The 14,654-nt window shown below is 52.7% G+C and overlaps 1 protein-coding gene, 1 long non-coding RNA gene and 1 other non-coding gene across 3 annotated transcripts; 1 reads left to right on the forward strand and 2 right to left on the reverse strand.

The window, feature by feature from the left end:
- Positions 1-1,973: 1,973 nt before the first annotated feature.
- On the reverse strand, positions 1,974-11,646 carry SIGLEC11 (sialic acid binding Ig like lectin 11). Its single transcript, XM_033224159.1, is given in 13 exon segments — positions 1,974-2,921; positions 3,780-3,861; positions 4,194-4,290; positions 8,529-8,816; positions 8,889-9,146; positions 9,276-9,323; positions 9,917-10,180; positions 10,333-10,380; positions 10,717-11,001; positions 11,133-11,366; positions 11,369-11,477; positions 11,479-11,522; positions 11,592-11,646. Coding segments are annotated over 13 exon segments (2,064 nt in total). The 5' UTR covers positions 11,632-11,646; the 3' UTR covers positions 1,974-2,654.
- LOC117094121 lies at positions 1,999-2,212 on the reverse strand. The gene has a single exon (XR_004441435.1). It is a non-coding gene; the product is annotated as a small nucleolar RNA U3 (small nucleolar RNA).
- A 47-nt stretch (positions 11,647-11,693) lies between the features above and the next one.
- LOC117091613 lies at positions 11,694-12,991 on the forward strand. The gene is made up of 3 exons (XR_004440481.1): positions 11,694-11,913; positions 11,992-12,170; positions 12,823-12,991. It is a non-coding gene; the product is annotated as an uncharacterized LOC117091613 (long non-coding RNA).
- Positions 12,992-14,654: the final 1,663 nt, after the last annotated feature.

Genomic DNA, 14,654 nt, shown 5'->3' on the forward strand with positions numbered 1-14,654 from the left:
TCAAGTGATCCACCTGCCTGGGCTTCCCAAAGTGCTGGGATTACAGGAATGAATCACAGTGCCCAACCCTTATTTTATTTTATTTTTGAGACGGAGTCTTGCTCTGTCACCCAACTGGAGTACAATGGTGCGATTTTGGCTCACTGCAACCTCCACCTCCCGGGTTCAAGTGATTTTCCCACCTCAGCCTCCAAGTAGCTGGGATTACAGGCACCCACCACCATGCCTGGTTAATTTTTGTATTTTTAGTAGCTGAGGGTAATGGCTTCCAGCTCCATCCATGTCCCTGCAAAGGACGTGATCTCATCCTTTTTTATGGCTGCATAGTATTCCATGGTGTATGTGCACCACATTTTCTTTATCCAGTCTATCATTGATGGGCATTTGGGTTGATTCTATGTCTTTGCTATTGTGAATAGAAAAGCACAGATTTATTGAAGACAGTTCAGAGTGGGAGCGGGATCGAGCCAGCAGCTCAAGAGGCTCCCCAGTTAGGGTTTGTAATAAGCTAGAAGGAACTCGGCAACAACCCTAGGCGCCCTTCAGAGGCCTCCAATTGGTTACATGCTATGAAGGATTGGCTCACGACCAATCAGGGGCCATAGTGGAGACCCGGCCTGCAGTCAATCAGAGGCTTATGTGGCTTGTTATCATGGGAGTGAGAATGTGGCCTGTGCGCCACACCTGCGCTCTCCTGTCTGTAGGAACTGGCTGCACCTGCTGAGCTCCCGTTCCCCTAATTCCCTATTCTCCTGCCACAAAACTCATGGAAACAAAGTAGAATTAGAACCGTGGTTGCTGGGGGTTAGGAGGAGAGAAAAATGGACAGATGTCAGTAAAAGGGTAGAAACTTGGAGTTACAAGATCAGGTCAGCCCAAAATGGTGGCTTACACCTGTAATCTTAGCACTTTTGGAGGCTGAGGTGGGAGGATTGCTTGAGGCCAGGACTTTGAGACCAGACTGGGCAACATAGTGAGCTCTCGTTTCTTTCTTTTCTTTTCTTTCTTTTTTGTTTTGAGACAGAGTTTTGCTTTTGGCATCCAGGCTGGAGTGCAATGGCGTGATCTCAGCTCACTGCTACCTCTGCCGCCCGGGTTTAAGTAATTCTCCTGCCTCAGTCTCCCTAGTAGCTGGGATTAGAGACATCCACCACCATGCCCTGCTAATTTTTGAATTTTTAGTAGACACAGCATGATTACAGGTGTGAGGCCTGCCTTGGCCTCCCAAAGTGCTGGGATTACAGGCGTGAGCTACCATGCCTGGCCTTACTTATTTATTTTTGAGACAGAGCCTCACTCTGTTGCCCAAGGTGGAGTGCAGTGGTGCAATCTCGGCTCACTGCAACCTCTGCCCGCTGAGTTCAAGTGATTCTCGTGCCTTAGCCTCCTGAGTCACTGGGACTGCAGGTGTGCCCCACCACATCTGGCTAATTTTTGTGTTTTTGGTAGAGATGGGGTTTCACCATGTTGGCCAGGCTGGTCTTGAACTCCTGACCTCATGTGGTCTGCCCACCTCAGCCTCCCAAAGTGCTGGGATTACAGATGTGAGCGACTGTGCCTGGCCTGGGTGCCTTGTTTTAATGACTTCCTTTCTGTCCCACAATAGCCCTGTGATTTAGGTTTATTGTGTCCGTTTTACTGAGGAGTAAGATGACTTGCCCAAACTCAGGCTCTATTTATTTATTTATTTATTTAGACACAGAGTCTCACTCTGTCACCCAGGCTGGAGTGCAGTGGGACGATCTCAGCTCACTGCAACCTCTGCCTCCCGGGTTCAACCAATTATCTGCCTAGTCTCCCCAGTAGCTGGGATTACAGGTGCCCGCCACCACGCCCGGCTAATTTTTGTGTTTTTAGTAGAGATGGGGTTTCACCGTCTTGCCCAGGCTGGCCTTGAACTCCTGATGTTGTGATCCACCCACCTCAACCTCCCAAAGTGCTGAGATTACAGGTGTGAACCACCATGCACAGCCTTTTTTTTTTAATGTTAAAATGGGGACCACTCGGACTTGGTTCTCTCACTCTCCCTCTTCCGAAGGAGGAGAATGGTTATCAATGGGGAATGATGGTTGCAGCAAAGCAACCCCAGGAACTGGCTTCTCGTTCTGGAGAGCGCCCTGTGCCTCCTCTGCCTGGTTTCCTGTGCTTTACACATCCAGAGAAGCTTCTGTAGTAATGAACCATAGATGCGATGCCTCAAAAGTGTTATCTTCAAACTCGCTCTGAATTGAAAGTATAATCTTCAGCCAGGTAAGGTGGCTCACGTCTGTAATCCCAGCACTTTGGTAGGCAGAGGCAGGCAGATTGCTTGAGCCCAGGAGTTCAAAACCAACCTGGGAAACACAGTGAAACCCTGTCTCTACTAAAAATACAAAAATGAGCCTGGCGTGGTGGCTCACAATTGTAGTCCCAGGTACTTGGGAGGCTGAAACAGGAGGATCACTTCAGTCTGGCAGGTTGAGGCTACAGTGAGCTGAGATTGCACCACTGCACTCCAGCCTGGGGACAGAGTGAGACCCTGTCTCAAAAAAGAGTATACTCTTCAAACTCAAGCTCTTCACTGGGGATGGGGCTGAAATCTGAGTCCAGTTCTGGCCGTCACACCAATATGACTCCCACGCACTTGCTGGTGTCCTGTTTCCATGGAGAACTCTTCACTTTGGAACCATCCCTGATGTCTCCCTCTCCAGCTGAAGCCCAAAGCCCAGGCCCCTCGGGGGCCGTCCCTTGTGGATCTTGATCTCTGAGTACTCGGTGCTGCTGGGGGCCTCCTGGTCCGTAGACTCCCGGAGCCTCAGCCCCTGGAAGCTGAGGGAGGCGTAGTAGAGCTCCTGCTCTTCCCTCTGCCCTGGGGTGGGGGTGGCTGCACCTGGGGGCAGGTGGTCTTGGGAGCTGCCTGGTGAGCATTCATGCTGGTGACCCTGAATGCAGGGGAGAAAGGGGGTCAAATTAGGATCATGGGGGCTAAGCAAGAGCAAGGAGGGTGCACAAGAGGACCTGAAAGCTGAGCATTTCCTGTTTCACCTACTCATTCCATAGACGCTGGCTGGGCCCTCATCCGTTCACTCATTCAGCAAGTATTTGAGAACAATAACATCTGGCTCTTGGTAATTCACTGCCAGGCTCATAAAATCCAGACTCACAAAATCCTCACCACAATCCACTGGTGAGGCACTGTGGTCCCCATGATCAGATGGAGAAATGGAGGCTGAGTAAATACCCCAAACCCACATATCTAAGCAGTGGTCAGGCCAGGATTCACGTCCAGGTCTCTCTGACTCCAGCGCCCGCTGCCCTTATGGAACAGCTCCCCTGTGCCAGCCCCTGGATATTCCCAGGGGAACTAGGGAGACACCATCCCTGACCTCAGGCAGCTTGCAGTGTGGAAGGAGAAGCAGACATTAAAGTTCTAGTCAATCAAGTTACTAGCTAATTGCAAATTATGAGTGGATGCCCAGGAAGGAGGAGGTGTGAGAAAGACGGGGATTTGCTCGGACCTGGACTGACCTCAGGGACCTCGGAAGATCTACTCGAACACAAAGATGGAGCACAGGCAGAGTATGGACAGGCCCAGGGAGGCCTTGGTTCTGGGAGGGGACATGGGGAGCAGGGGGGAGGGTGCCCCCCAGATCATGGGACTTGGGACTGCATTGATGGGGACCCAGGAGCAAAATCTTATTTGGGGCACAATGATTCTGTAAGGCACCAAGAGGAGTGCCCATGGCCATCCAGGCAAGGGGAACAGCTGGGGCCCCAGCAGACAGAGGCTGGGCTCTCACCTTGGAGATGGGCCCCAGGGTGGAGGGCATGTCCTGCTCTGCTGCTGCCCTCTTGCGAGCTTCCTTCCTGCAGGTCTTCACCCTGAGGGAAGAAGCACTGTCCTTCAGTCTTCAGGCTGGCCCAGAGCCTGGGGTGACTGCTTCCCACATGGCTTAGCAGAGGCTGGAAGGCCATGGAGGCCAGTGGGGTGGGGACATATCCATGGGGTGACTTCCACAGTGAGAACTGGGGACCCTCATAGATGGCCTGGATCAGGGCTCTGGAGCAGACCCCTGCTCTGATTCTCTTGCCCAAGGCCCAGTTCTTACACCCACGGCCCCATCTAGATTCCTGCAGCTGGGACTGTCTGGGATTCTAGAACCCTCTCCCTTCCCACACCCTGCATTGCCTGCCCTCCCAGGGATGACACTTACCTGAAGATGACGAGGCAGGAACAGAGAGCGAGCAGGGCAGCGACACCAGCTCCCAGGGCAGCCCCCAGGCCAACTCCTCCCCCACGCTCCAGCTTCCCTGCATGGGAGCAGGGTTTGGGGTGGTGTTCTCCTAGCCCTGAGACCCTCCTGCCCCTTCCTCCCACAGACCTAGAGCTCTCAGATTCTTCATCCCCAACTGAGGCAGACATTAAAAATAAATATGCATTCATTCACTCCAAGAAAAGTAACAGGCAAGGCAAGGGTTAAAAAAAAAAAAAGAACAAGTTTTCCTCTGCTTAGCAAGCTCACTTCAAGGACAGTTATGAGATAATACTGTTTAAAAAGCCAAGGCCAAAGGAATAGGCTCCAGACACACCCCCTTCCAGAGCAAGGTTGAAGGAAAAAAAGAAAAACAAATTCCTTTCTGCTACTCCTTTCCCTGGCTTCTTAAGCATAACTATGTTTTACAAATGTCTGTATTTAGCCAGTTCTTTTTTTTTTTTGACACAGCTACAAGGCCACCAGCTATGCAAAGCCACAAGTTATGCTATACTATAAATCATGTGACCTATCATATAATTAACTGCCTCTGTTTTACTTTTGTAAGTCCGCTCATAAAAATCCTGCTCTGTGTTTGTTTAATGCTCAGCTTTTTAGATGCAAATCTACTGAGCTGGTGTGCACCTAAGATAAACAATCCTCCTGTTCTCCGTATCGGTCTCTCCAGTCCTCAGTTTCCCACAGCATTTTTGGCGACCATGAAGGGACCAGAGACGGCAGGTTTACTGCCTCCTTTGCTCTGGGGGCTGGAGCCCCGGGCCTCGGGAGACCTGTGACCCCAGGTGCCACCGGGAGAACTTTAGCCTGGAGAAGAAATCAGCTCTCCCCTGACCTGGCGCCCCTACCCAGCAGCACAACAAAACCTGAAAGGAGCTACAGAACAATTTCAGAAACAGTGCACTTCAGGAACCGCAGTAATTTGGGGCCCAAGGCAGGACCCATCCCGTAGGGACGGAAGGGGAGCCTGATCACTTCCTGGGGTGTGCCTAGTAGTCCGATCCAGAAGGGCTGGGGGCGGCGAAGAGTGGCTTGTCAATTTGGATGAAACTCACACCCCAACCAATACGAGACACGAGAATGGCTCACTAAGTCGATTAGGAAAAGGAAACGGGAGGTGGCGAGCCACCCCACCTAAGGAACTGGAGGTGGCGAGAGTGGCTTGCCACCCCAATTAGGACCACAGGAACTGGGAGTGGGGAAGTGTGTAAAAGTGTGTAAATGTAGAGGCCTAATTAGGCTCATCAGTCACAAAGTGAGAAGTCACAAATCTCTTAGTGTGGACTCCGTGCTCTGAGCAAAGTGTGGGGCCGACTACGACTAGTGGCGATCTACATATGGCTAATCAGAGCTGCCCTACAGCTCAGAGTCGTAGCAGGAATAAGGAACTCTCCAAAGCCAAGTAGTGTCTAAAAACTCCCATGATGGGAGACAGTATAGTCGGCGGAAACAAGAGGAAGAGCGAGTGAGTGCACTGCGCCGTAAAGAAAGGAATAGAAGGACAGTCATCAAAACTTACTCCATTGAAGCGCATGTCACAAAACTTTAAGAAAGGTTTTTTCAGGGAATTATAAAGTTAAGCGAATCCCCCAGAGGTTGAGAACTCTCTGTGAATTAGAATGACTTTCCTTTGATGTTGGACGGCTGACCGAAGAAACTGTAGACTAGAAAACAATTGGCCATGTATTTAAGATGGTGACAGCCTGAGTATCCTTATCAGTTTCCTTATATTGATTCATGGTTAAATATAGGATAGACAAGACCAACCTGGATCCAGCCCTGTTTAGCAGCTTATCGCAAAACACTTGTAGCCCGAGCCAAAAGTAAAAGTAAGAGCAGCTTCGCCGGCCGGGCGTGGTGGCTCAAGCCTGTAATCCCAGCACTTTGGGAGGCTGAGACGGGCGGATCACGAGGTCAGGAGATCGAGACCATCCTGGCTAACACGGTGAAACCCCGTCTCTACTAAAAAAATACAAAAATCTAGCCGGGCGAGGTGGCGGGCGCCTGTAGTCCCAGCTACTAAGAAAAATCCCAGAAAGAGCAACAGAAGCCAGTTTTGCAACAGCTGCCAGAGGAAACAGATTCCTCCTCCATATGTCCCAGCCTACCCGCCTTTACTGAGGCCAACAGCCCTCCAGGAACCAAATTCAGGAGCTAGCACGCCCCAAGTCTCACCCTGAAGGGAAGGATCGGAGCCTCAAAAGGCCAGGGAAGGAAGTCAAAATAGTCAAGCAGGCCGTCTCAGATCTGGCCGTGCTTGAGCTGTGCAAATGCCTGTCAGAGAGATGTGAGGACCCATTTATTATAATAACCGAGGCCAGGTTCAGGGGGCTAAACGGACCTTCATCCATCAGCCCTTTTCGACTACTGATCTACTAAACTGGAAACCTCATACTCCCTCCTACACGGAGAAGCCCCAAGCCCTTACAGATCTGATGCAGTCCATCTTTCTGACACACAATCCAACCTGGCCAGATTGCAAGCAGCTTTTCCTAATGTGATTTAACACTAAAAAGTGCAGGAGAGTAACTTAGGCAGCTCTCCGCTGGCTAAAACCCCACGCACCAGCAGAGGCAGGGCATGCTCAGGCATGCACTCAAGGTCAGTTCTCAGACCCAGATCCTAACTAGGACCCAGAGGATGCAACTCAGCTTCAGCGTTTATACAGGTACCGAGAGGCACTTCTGCAAGGCGTGAAAGCTGGTGGAAAGAAAGCAATTAATAGAAGAAAAATTTCAAAAGTGCTTCAGAGAGCTGATGACAGCCAAGTCAGTTGTTTTTTTTTTTTTTTTTTGAGACGGAGTCTCCCTCTGTCGCCCAGGCTGGAGTGCAGTGGCCGGATCTCAGCTCACTGCAAGCTCCGCCTCCCGGGTTCCCGCCATTCTCCTGCCTCAGCCTCCCTAGTAGCTGGGACTACAGGCGCCCGCCACCGCGCCCGGCTAGTTTTTTGTATTTTTTTAGTAGAGACGGGGTTTCACGGTATTAGCCAGGATGGTCTCGATCTCCTGACCTCGTGATCCGCCCGTCTCAGCCTCCCAAAGTGCTGGAATTACAGGCTTGAGCCACCACCGCGCCCGGCCCCAAGTCAGTTTTATAAAAAACTCTGTGAAACATTCTGGCTTTACACCCCATTTGACCCTGAGGCTGCTGAAAATCAGCGCATGGTAAGCACAGCATTTGTAGGGCAAGCCCGGGGTGACATCAAGCGGAAGCTGCAGGCATGAATGCCACCCAGCTTATAAAAGTGACCACCAAGATGTACATTAACCGTGACCAGGGAACAAAACGGGAAAGAGCAAAAGCAACAAGCGAGGCGCCAAGCAGCTAGGCACACCAAGGGTTAAGTCCCTCTCCCCAGCCCGGCTCTATCGGGGAAAAAGAGGGGGGCGGGGACTGGCCCCGGGGGAAAAAAATAATAATAATAGAAAGGCATAATTCTTACAACTTGCGGCAGGCACCTACCAAGCCTCTGGGCCCATAGCAGCCCAGGAGTGGACCACGGCTGTGCAGATCCTACCTAGCCCCCAAAAGTAAGTGTGAAATGAAGAAAAAAGGCCGGGCGCGGTGGCTCAAGCCTGTAATCCCAGCACTTTGGGAGGCTGAGACGGGCAGATCACGAGGTCAGGAGATCGAGACCATCTTGGCTAACACGGTGAAACCCCGTCTCTACTAAAAAATACAAAAAACTAGCCGGGCGAGGTGGCGGGCGCCTGTAGTTCCAGCTACTCGGGAGGCTGAGGCAGGAGAATGGCATGAACGCGGGAGGCGGAGCTTGCAGTGAGCTGAGATCCGGCCACTGCACTCCAGCCTGGGTGACAGAGCGAGACTCCGTCTCAAAAAAAAAAAAACACCAAAACGACAAATTCTTTTACTGTTACTCCTTTCCCTGGCTTCTTAAGCATAATTATGTTTTACAAATGTTTGTATTTAACCAGTTCTTGTTTTTCTTTTGACACAGCTACAAGGTCACAAGTTATGCAATATATAATTAACCGCTTTTGTTTTACTTGTGTAAGTCTACTTATAAAAACCCTGCTGTGTCTTTCTTTAATGCTCAGCTTTTGAAATGTAAATCCACTAAGCCAGTACTTACCTTAAATAAACAATCCTCCTGTTCTCCATATGGCTCTCTTCGGTCCTCAGTTTCCCGAAACACCACCAGCCACAGAGCAGGGACTTTGTCCCCATCCCTTCCCACCACGCCCAGCCCCTCTCCCCACAACCCTGAACCTTCATCTTCCTAGGATCCTATGTCTCAGACCCCCACAGTCCCCTCACCTGGTGGCAGCTGGAAGACGGAGCCACTCCGGGCCCCGTGGACGTTCCAGGCCTCACAGCTGAGCCTGAGGCCGGAGCTGAGCCCTCCATGGAGGCTCAGGGAGCTGTTGGCCCAGGGCCCGACTGAGCTGGGGGTGACCTCAAAGGAGTCCTGGCTGCTGTTCCCCTCCAGCAGCTCCTCCCCAAGCCACCAACGCAGAGAGGGGGCTGGGCTGGCTTGGGAGGAGCAGCTGCAATGCAGACCCTCAGCCTCCCAGGAGCAGGAGGGGCCCAGCAGCTGTGGGGGGTCTGTGGGGAGGGAGGACAGGACTCAGCAGGGGCCCCTTCCTGGGACCCAGGTGCCCCCCTTTCCCCACTCACAGTGCAGGGAGAGGCTGAGAGAGACGTGCTGGGAGCCCAGCGGGTGCTGAGCATGGCAGGTGAACTCTCCTTCATGCTCCATTTGAACCCGAGGCAGCTCCAGGACCCCGGGGTCTGAGGGCTGGGAGGGGCTCAGAATCTGTCCCCCCTGGGTCCAGCTCAGCCTGGCTGGGGGGCTGCTGCGGGTGACACAGACCAGGCGCAGGCTTTGGCCCTCCAGGACCGGGAGGGATGTGCCGTTCCCAAGGTTTTCCAGGACTAGGGAAGGAAGGGGCAGAATCCATGTGCAGCTCAGGGCTCTGGGACCCTCCTGCGTGGGGGCCCTTCAGATGCCTGGGCCCCCAATTCGGCACCGAGAGGCCCTGGCTCCTCTGTCCTCTTTCCTACCTGTCCTGTTTGCTTGGGAAACCATCACTCTCAGGTTCTCTGGAGGATCTGAAATGGAGAGAGGGGACGGGCTCTAGACGGGCCAGGGGCTTCCCTCTGGGTAAAGGAAGCGTCCTGGAGACTGAGGTAGGGGAAGTGGGTGGGATAGAAGGGCAGTGCAGAATCACCCACTGAGTCCCAGACACAAACTGCATGAGGGTCTACATAGGTAAGAATATCAGTCCCCAGGGCCGGGCGCGGTGGCTCATGCCAGCACTTTGGGAGGCCGGGGCGGGTGGATCACGAGGTCAGGAGATCGAGACCATTCTGGCTAACACGGTGAAACCCCCTCTCTACTAAAAATACAAAAAATCAGCAGGGGTGGTGGGGGCGCCCGTAGTCCCAGCTACTGGGGAGGCTGAGGCAGGAGAATGGCGTGAACCTGGGAGGCGGAGCTTGCAGTGGGCCGAGATCACACCACTGCACTCCAGCCTGAGAGACAGAGCAAGACTCTGTCTCAAAAAAAAAAAAAAAAAAAAGAATGTCCGTCCCTGAGACCTGGGGCTCTAGGCCCCCTCAGCTCTGGGACCCTGAGCCCAGCCCTGCATCCCCACCCTTTCTGCCCTCCCGATGGACCCCAGGCCCCTGCTGGGCACACTCACACTGCACAGAGAGGTCCAGCGCTCGCTGCTGGGAGCCAAGCCTGTTCTCTGCTCGGCAGATGTAGCGCCCTGAATCCCCGGCCTTCACCCTGGGCAGCTCCAGCCCCAGGGGTCTGGGGCCCCAGGGGTGGGACAAGGAGAGGACTCTGTCCTGCAGGACCCAGCTCAGCGTGGCGGGGGGCTGGCTGTCAGCAGCACAGAGGAGCCGCAGGAACTGGCCTTTCTGGGCTTCCAGATGTGTGAGATTTTCCTGGGGTTTCAGGGCTGAACCGAAAGAGAGAGAGAGAGAGAGAGAGAGAGAGAGAGAGAGAGAGAGAGAGAAAGGCTACAGGGAGGAGCACATCCCCTCACTTTCATGAAAATTTTTCATCCCCTAAAGAGGACTGGCCCAGCCCCAGCCCGACGGCCCTCAGTACCTGACATGTTGTCCCGCGAAATGCTGATAACAAGGTCTCTGGGGGCGTCTGCAACAAGATTGTGAGCTGGCTACAGGGAGGGACAATTTGTTCCTCACACCTGGAAAAAACTCCCTCCGGAAAAGAAAGTAGGAACATCCCAGGAAAGACAAGTGACAGCTAGAGCCGGGGCTCACGGGTGTGGACAGAGGACCAGACGCCATTCCCGTCCCCCTCCCAGGGCTGAGCCGGCATCATGGGACCCCACAGCTTCCTCTCCCTGGAGGCTCCTGAGCTGGGAGCCGCTCACTGCCCCGCTGGGCTCCTCCCCCTCCCCTGTCTCCCCGCCCCTCCCCGCACCCACCGGGTCTGTCTGCACGCCCCAGTGTCCCAGGCCACACTCACAGGCCACGCGGAGTCGGATGGTCCTCTGTGCACTCACACCCTTTCTGGAGAAGTCCACATGGCAGGTGAGGTCGGTGTCGTGGTCCTGGGGGCTGGGCGTGAAGCTGAGCACTGAGAAGTGGGTGGTGCTTGGTCTGGTTATTCTAGGGGAGAGGGCAGCCCCCGTCCAGGAGAAAGAAGGGGCTAGACATTCCTCAAAGGCCCAGTTAAACACACAGATGACCGTCACCGGCTGCCCGGGCTCCAGGGTCTCGGGGATGTAGACATCAGGCTTCTGAGTCAGGGCTGGGACAGAGACAGGGATGGGGGGTTCTAATGCTGCAGGGGTCCCTGAGAACCCTCTGTGCTCAGCCCATAGCCTGTCCCCAGGGTCCCTCCCCAGTGTGAGAGGCAGGGGTTCCCATCCCATTCCATACCTGTTACTTTTAGAACGAACCCATTGTTCAAGAAATTATGTCTCACGCGACTTCCTCTCTCCACCCGAAAGAAGTACTGTGCCTCATCCTCCCTCTGCGCGTCTCTGATCACCAAGGAGCAGCTCCCCTTGCCGGGATCCCCAGTGAGCTGGAATCGGCCCCGGGTGCTCATTTCCACCTCTCGACTCGGGTTGTTTGTGGCCACAGGAGCACCCCTATTTGTGTTGGTCCCTTTTTGAACCAGTAGCCATAAGCAGCAGTAAACTCGTTCCAGCCATCCCGGGGGTAGGAGAGGTTGCAAGGCACGATGACACACAGGTCCTCCTGCACCGTCACCAGCTCTGCACTTGAATACGTGAAGACTGTAACTGGGATCCTTGTTCAGGGACCCTGGGGAGATGCAGAGGCTCAGCAGCAGCCCCAGTCCCTGCATGGGACCCCCAGCCGCCGACCACTCACCCGCCCCCAGCACGGGCAGCAGCAGGGGCAGCAGCAGCATCTCTGGGCTGTGGGGCTGGGCCTGTCCCGGGACTATCTGGCTTCTGGCTGGCTGGCTGGGAAGGAAACTCCTCGAGCAGGAAGCCTGGTGGAGGGGCAGTGACCATCCTCAGAGGAGGAGCCTCGGGAACCGCAATGTCCTGAAAGATCCTCTCCCGACTTCTCCTTTCACAGGGGAAGCAGCAGGGCAGAGGGCATGAGGACCAGCCCCAAACCAGGAAGGAGCCACCCTGGCCAGCCTCGGGGGTGGGCAGTGCTAGGAGGGGACAGTCAGGGGACACAGGTGAGTCATGGCTGCAGGCGAGGTGATGGATGCAGAGTCCCATCCATTCATTCATTCATTCATTCATTTATTCTCCAGGCAAAATCTACTCCATGCAGTGGGGAGAGGCAAAGAAGAGATGACCAACCAATCCCTGCCCACAGGATCCTCACCTCTACTTACCTCAGCTCAGGGTCCCTGGGCTCCCCAAAGGCACTCAGCTCCCCTGCGTGTTGTGGAGCCGTCTCTGCAGCTTACACCAGGCTCCTAGCTCCACAGTGAGTTGGGGGGCAGTTACATAAGACCCCAGTGAGCTCAGAGGGCCTCATGCTTGGAGTTTACTGCTCTGAGGTTGCCCCCTGGAGATTCTCAATAATTTATCTTTTGGTCTGTGTTTTGTAAATGAGGTCTAATTGGTTCGTGAAGCCTCACTGAGGAACTTGGACCTTGCATCATAGGGTCACAGCTCTGTCCTCTCCCCACCCTGACGCCCAGACTAGTTTGTGGCTCAGCCCAGCCCCGATTACCCACCTGGGCATAGAGGGGGTCTGGGTTGTGCAGACTCAAGGGCAGGGGCCCCAGCACCTTTGAGGATCTGCACTGCCCACCCTCCTGATTCCCCAAGGCTGAGGATTTGGACATTAACTAGCAAATTTAAAACTCCATGAACACAACGTGGTTTATCCATTTAATGGAGTATTATTCACCCCTAAAAAGGAATTACATTCTGACACCTGCCAAACACAGATGGTCTTGAGAACAGTATACTAAGTGAAAGAAACCAGACAATACTGTGTGATTCTGTTCATCTGATATGTCCAGAAGAGGCAAATGTAGAGACAGGAAGTAGATTTGTCATTGTTGGGGGGGGCATGGGGGGAGAGAAGAATGGGAAATGACAGTTTAATGGGCACATGGTTCCTTTTTCAGTGGTGGAAAAGTTCTGCAACTAGATGGAGCTGATGGTTGCACAAGAATGTGAACGTACTTATTGCCAATGAACTGCACGTTTTTGTTTTTTTTTTTTGAGTCTTGCTTTGTCACCCAGGCTGAGTGCAGTGGTGCAATCTCCGCTCACTGCAACCTCTGCCTCCCAGTTTCAAGCAGTTCTCGTGCCTCAGCCTCCCAAGTGGCAGGGATTACAGGCATGCACCACCATGCCCAGCTAATTGTGCACTTTAAAATGATTAAAGTAGGCCGGACGCAGTGGCTCATGCCTGTAATCCCAGCACTTTGGGAGGCCGAGGCAGATGGATCACTTGACCTCAGGAGTTTTGAGACCAGCCTGGTCAATATGGTGAAAACCCATCTCTATTAAAAATACAAAAATTAGGCCGAGCGCGGTGGCTCAAGCCTGTAATCCCAGCACTTTGGGAGGCTGAGATGGGTGGATCACAAGGTGAGGAGATCGAGACCATCCTGGCGAACACGGTGAAACCCCATCTCTACTAAAAAATAAAAAAAATTAGCCGGGCGAGGTGGCGGGCGCCTGTAGTCCCAGCTACTCAGGAGGCTAAGGCAGGAGAATGGTGTAAAAACCCGGGAGGTGGAGCTTGCAGTGAAGTGAGATCCGGCCACTGCACTCCAGCCTGGGCGACAGAGCGAGACTCCATCTCAAAAAAATAATAAAAATAAAAAAAAATAAATAAATAAAAATAAAATAAATAAAAATACAAAAATTAGGCTGGGCATGGTGGCTCAGGCCTGTAATCCCAGCGCTTTGGGAGGCCGAGGCGGGCGGATCATGAGGTCAGGAGTTCGAGACCAGCCTGACCAGCATGGTGAAACCCCATCTCTACTAAAAATACAAAAAAATTAGCCGGACATGGTGGCGTGCACCTGTAGTCCCAGCTACTCAGGAGGCTGAGGCAAGGGAATTGCTTGAACCTGGCGGGCAGAGGTTGCAGTGAGCCGAGGTCGTGCCACTACACTCCAGCCTGGGCGACCGAGTGAGACTCTGTCTCAAAAAAAAAAAAAAAAATTCAACTCATATGGATCAGAGACTTAAAATCTAAGACCTGAAACCAAACAATTCTAGAAGATAACCTAGGAAAAACTCTTCAGGACATTGGTCTAGGCAGTGGTATGTATACCATTGTCATGGAATATTACTCAGCCATAAAAAAAAAAATGAAATAATGTCTTTTGCAACAACTTGGACGGAGCTGGAGGCCATTATTCTAAGTGAAGTAACTCAGGAATGAAAATTCAAATGCCATCTGTTCTCACTTTTAAGTGGGAGCTAAGCTATGGATGCATAAAGGCATACAGAGACCGTGGACTATGATGTCATGGAGGCAGAGAGTAGAACAATAGTTATGAGAACCCTAGAAGGGGGCATGGGTGGGTAGGTGGGGAATGAAGAGCTCTATCTAACAAATATATGGTTAGATAGAAAGAGTAGTTCTTATGTTTAATAGCGTATGTTTAACAGTAACATATTGTCATGGTGGCTCATGCCTATAATCTCAACAATTTGGGAGGCTGAGACAGACAGATCGCTTGAGCCTAGGAGTTTGAGACCAGCCTGAGCAACATGGTGAAACCCATCTCTATCAAAAAAAAAGTACAAAAATTAAGTGGTGGTGCACACCTGTAGTCCCAAGTTGCTCAGGAGGCTGAAGTGGGAGGATTACTTGAGCTTGGGGAGATCAAAGCTGCGGTGAGTCATGATCACACCACTGCACTCCAGCCTGGGTGACTGAGTAGCCCTGGGATTTTTTGTTTTTTTTTTTTTTGTTTTTTTTGAGATGGAGTCTCAC

This window comes from Trachypithecus francoisi, unplaced genomic scaffold (assembly GCF_009764315.1).
Source record: "Trachypithecus francoisi isolate TF-2019V2 unplaced genomic scaffold, Tfra_2.0 Lachesis_group12, whole genome shotgun sequence".
NCBI lineage: Eukaryota > Metazoa > Chordata > Mammalia > Primates > Cercopithecidae > Trachypithecus > Trachypithecus francoisi.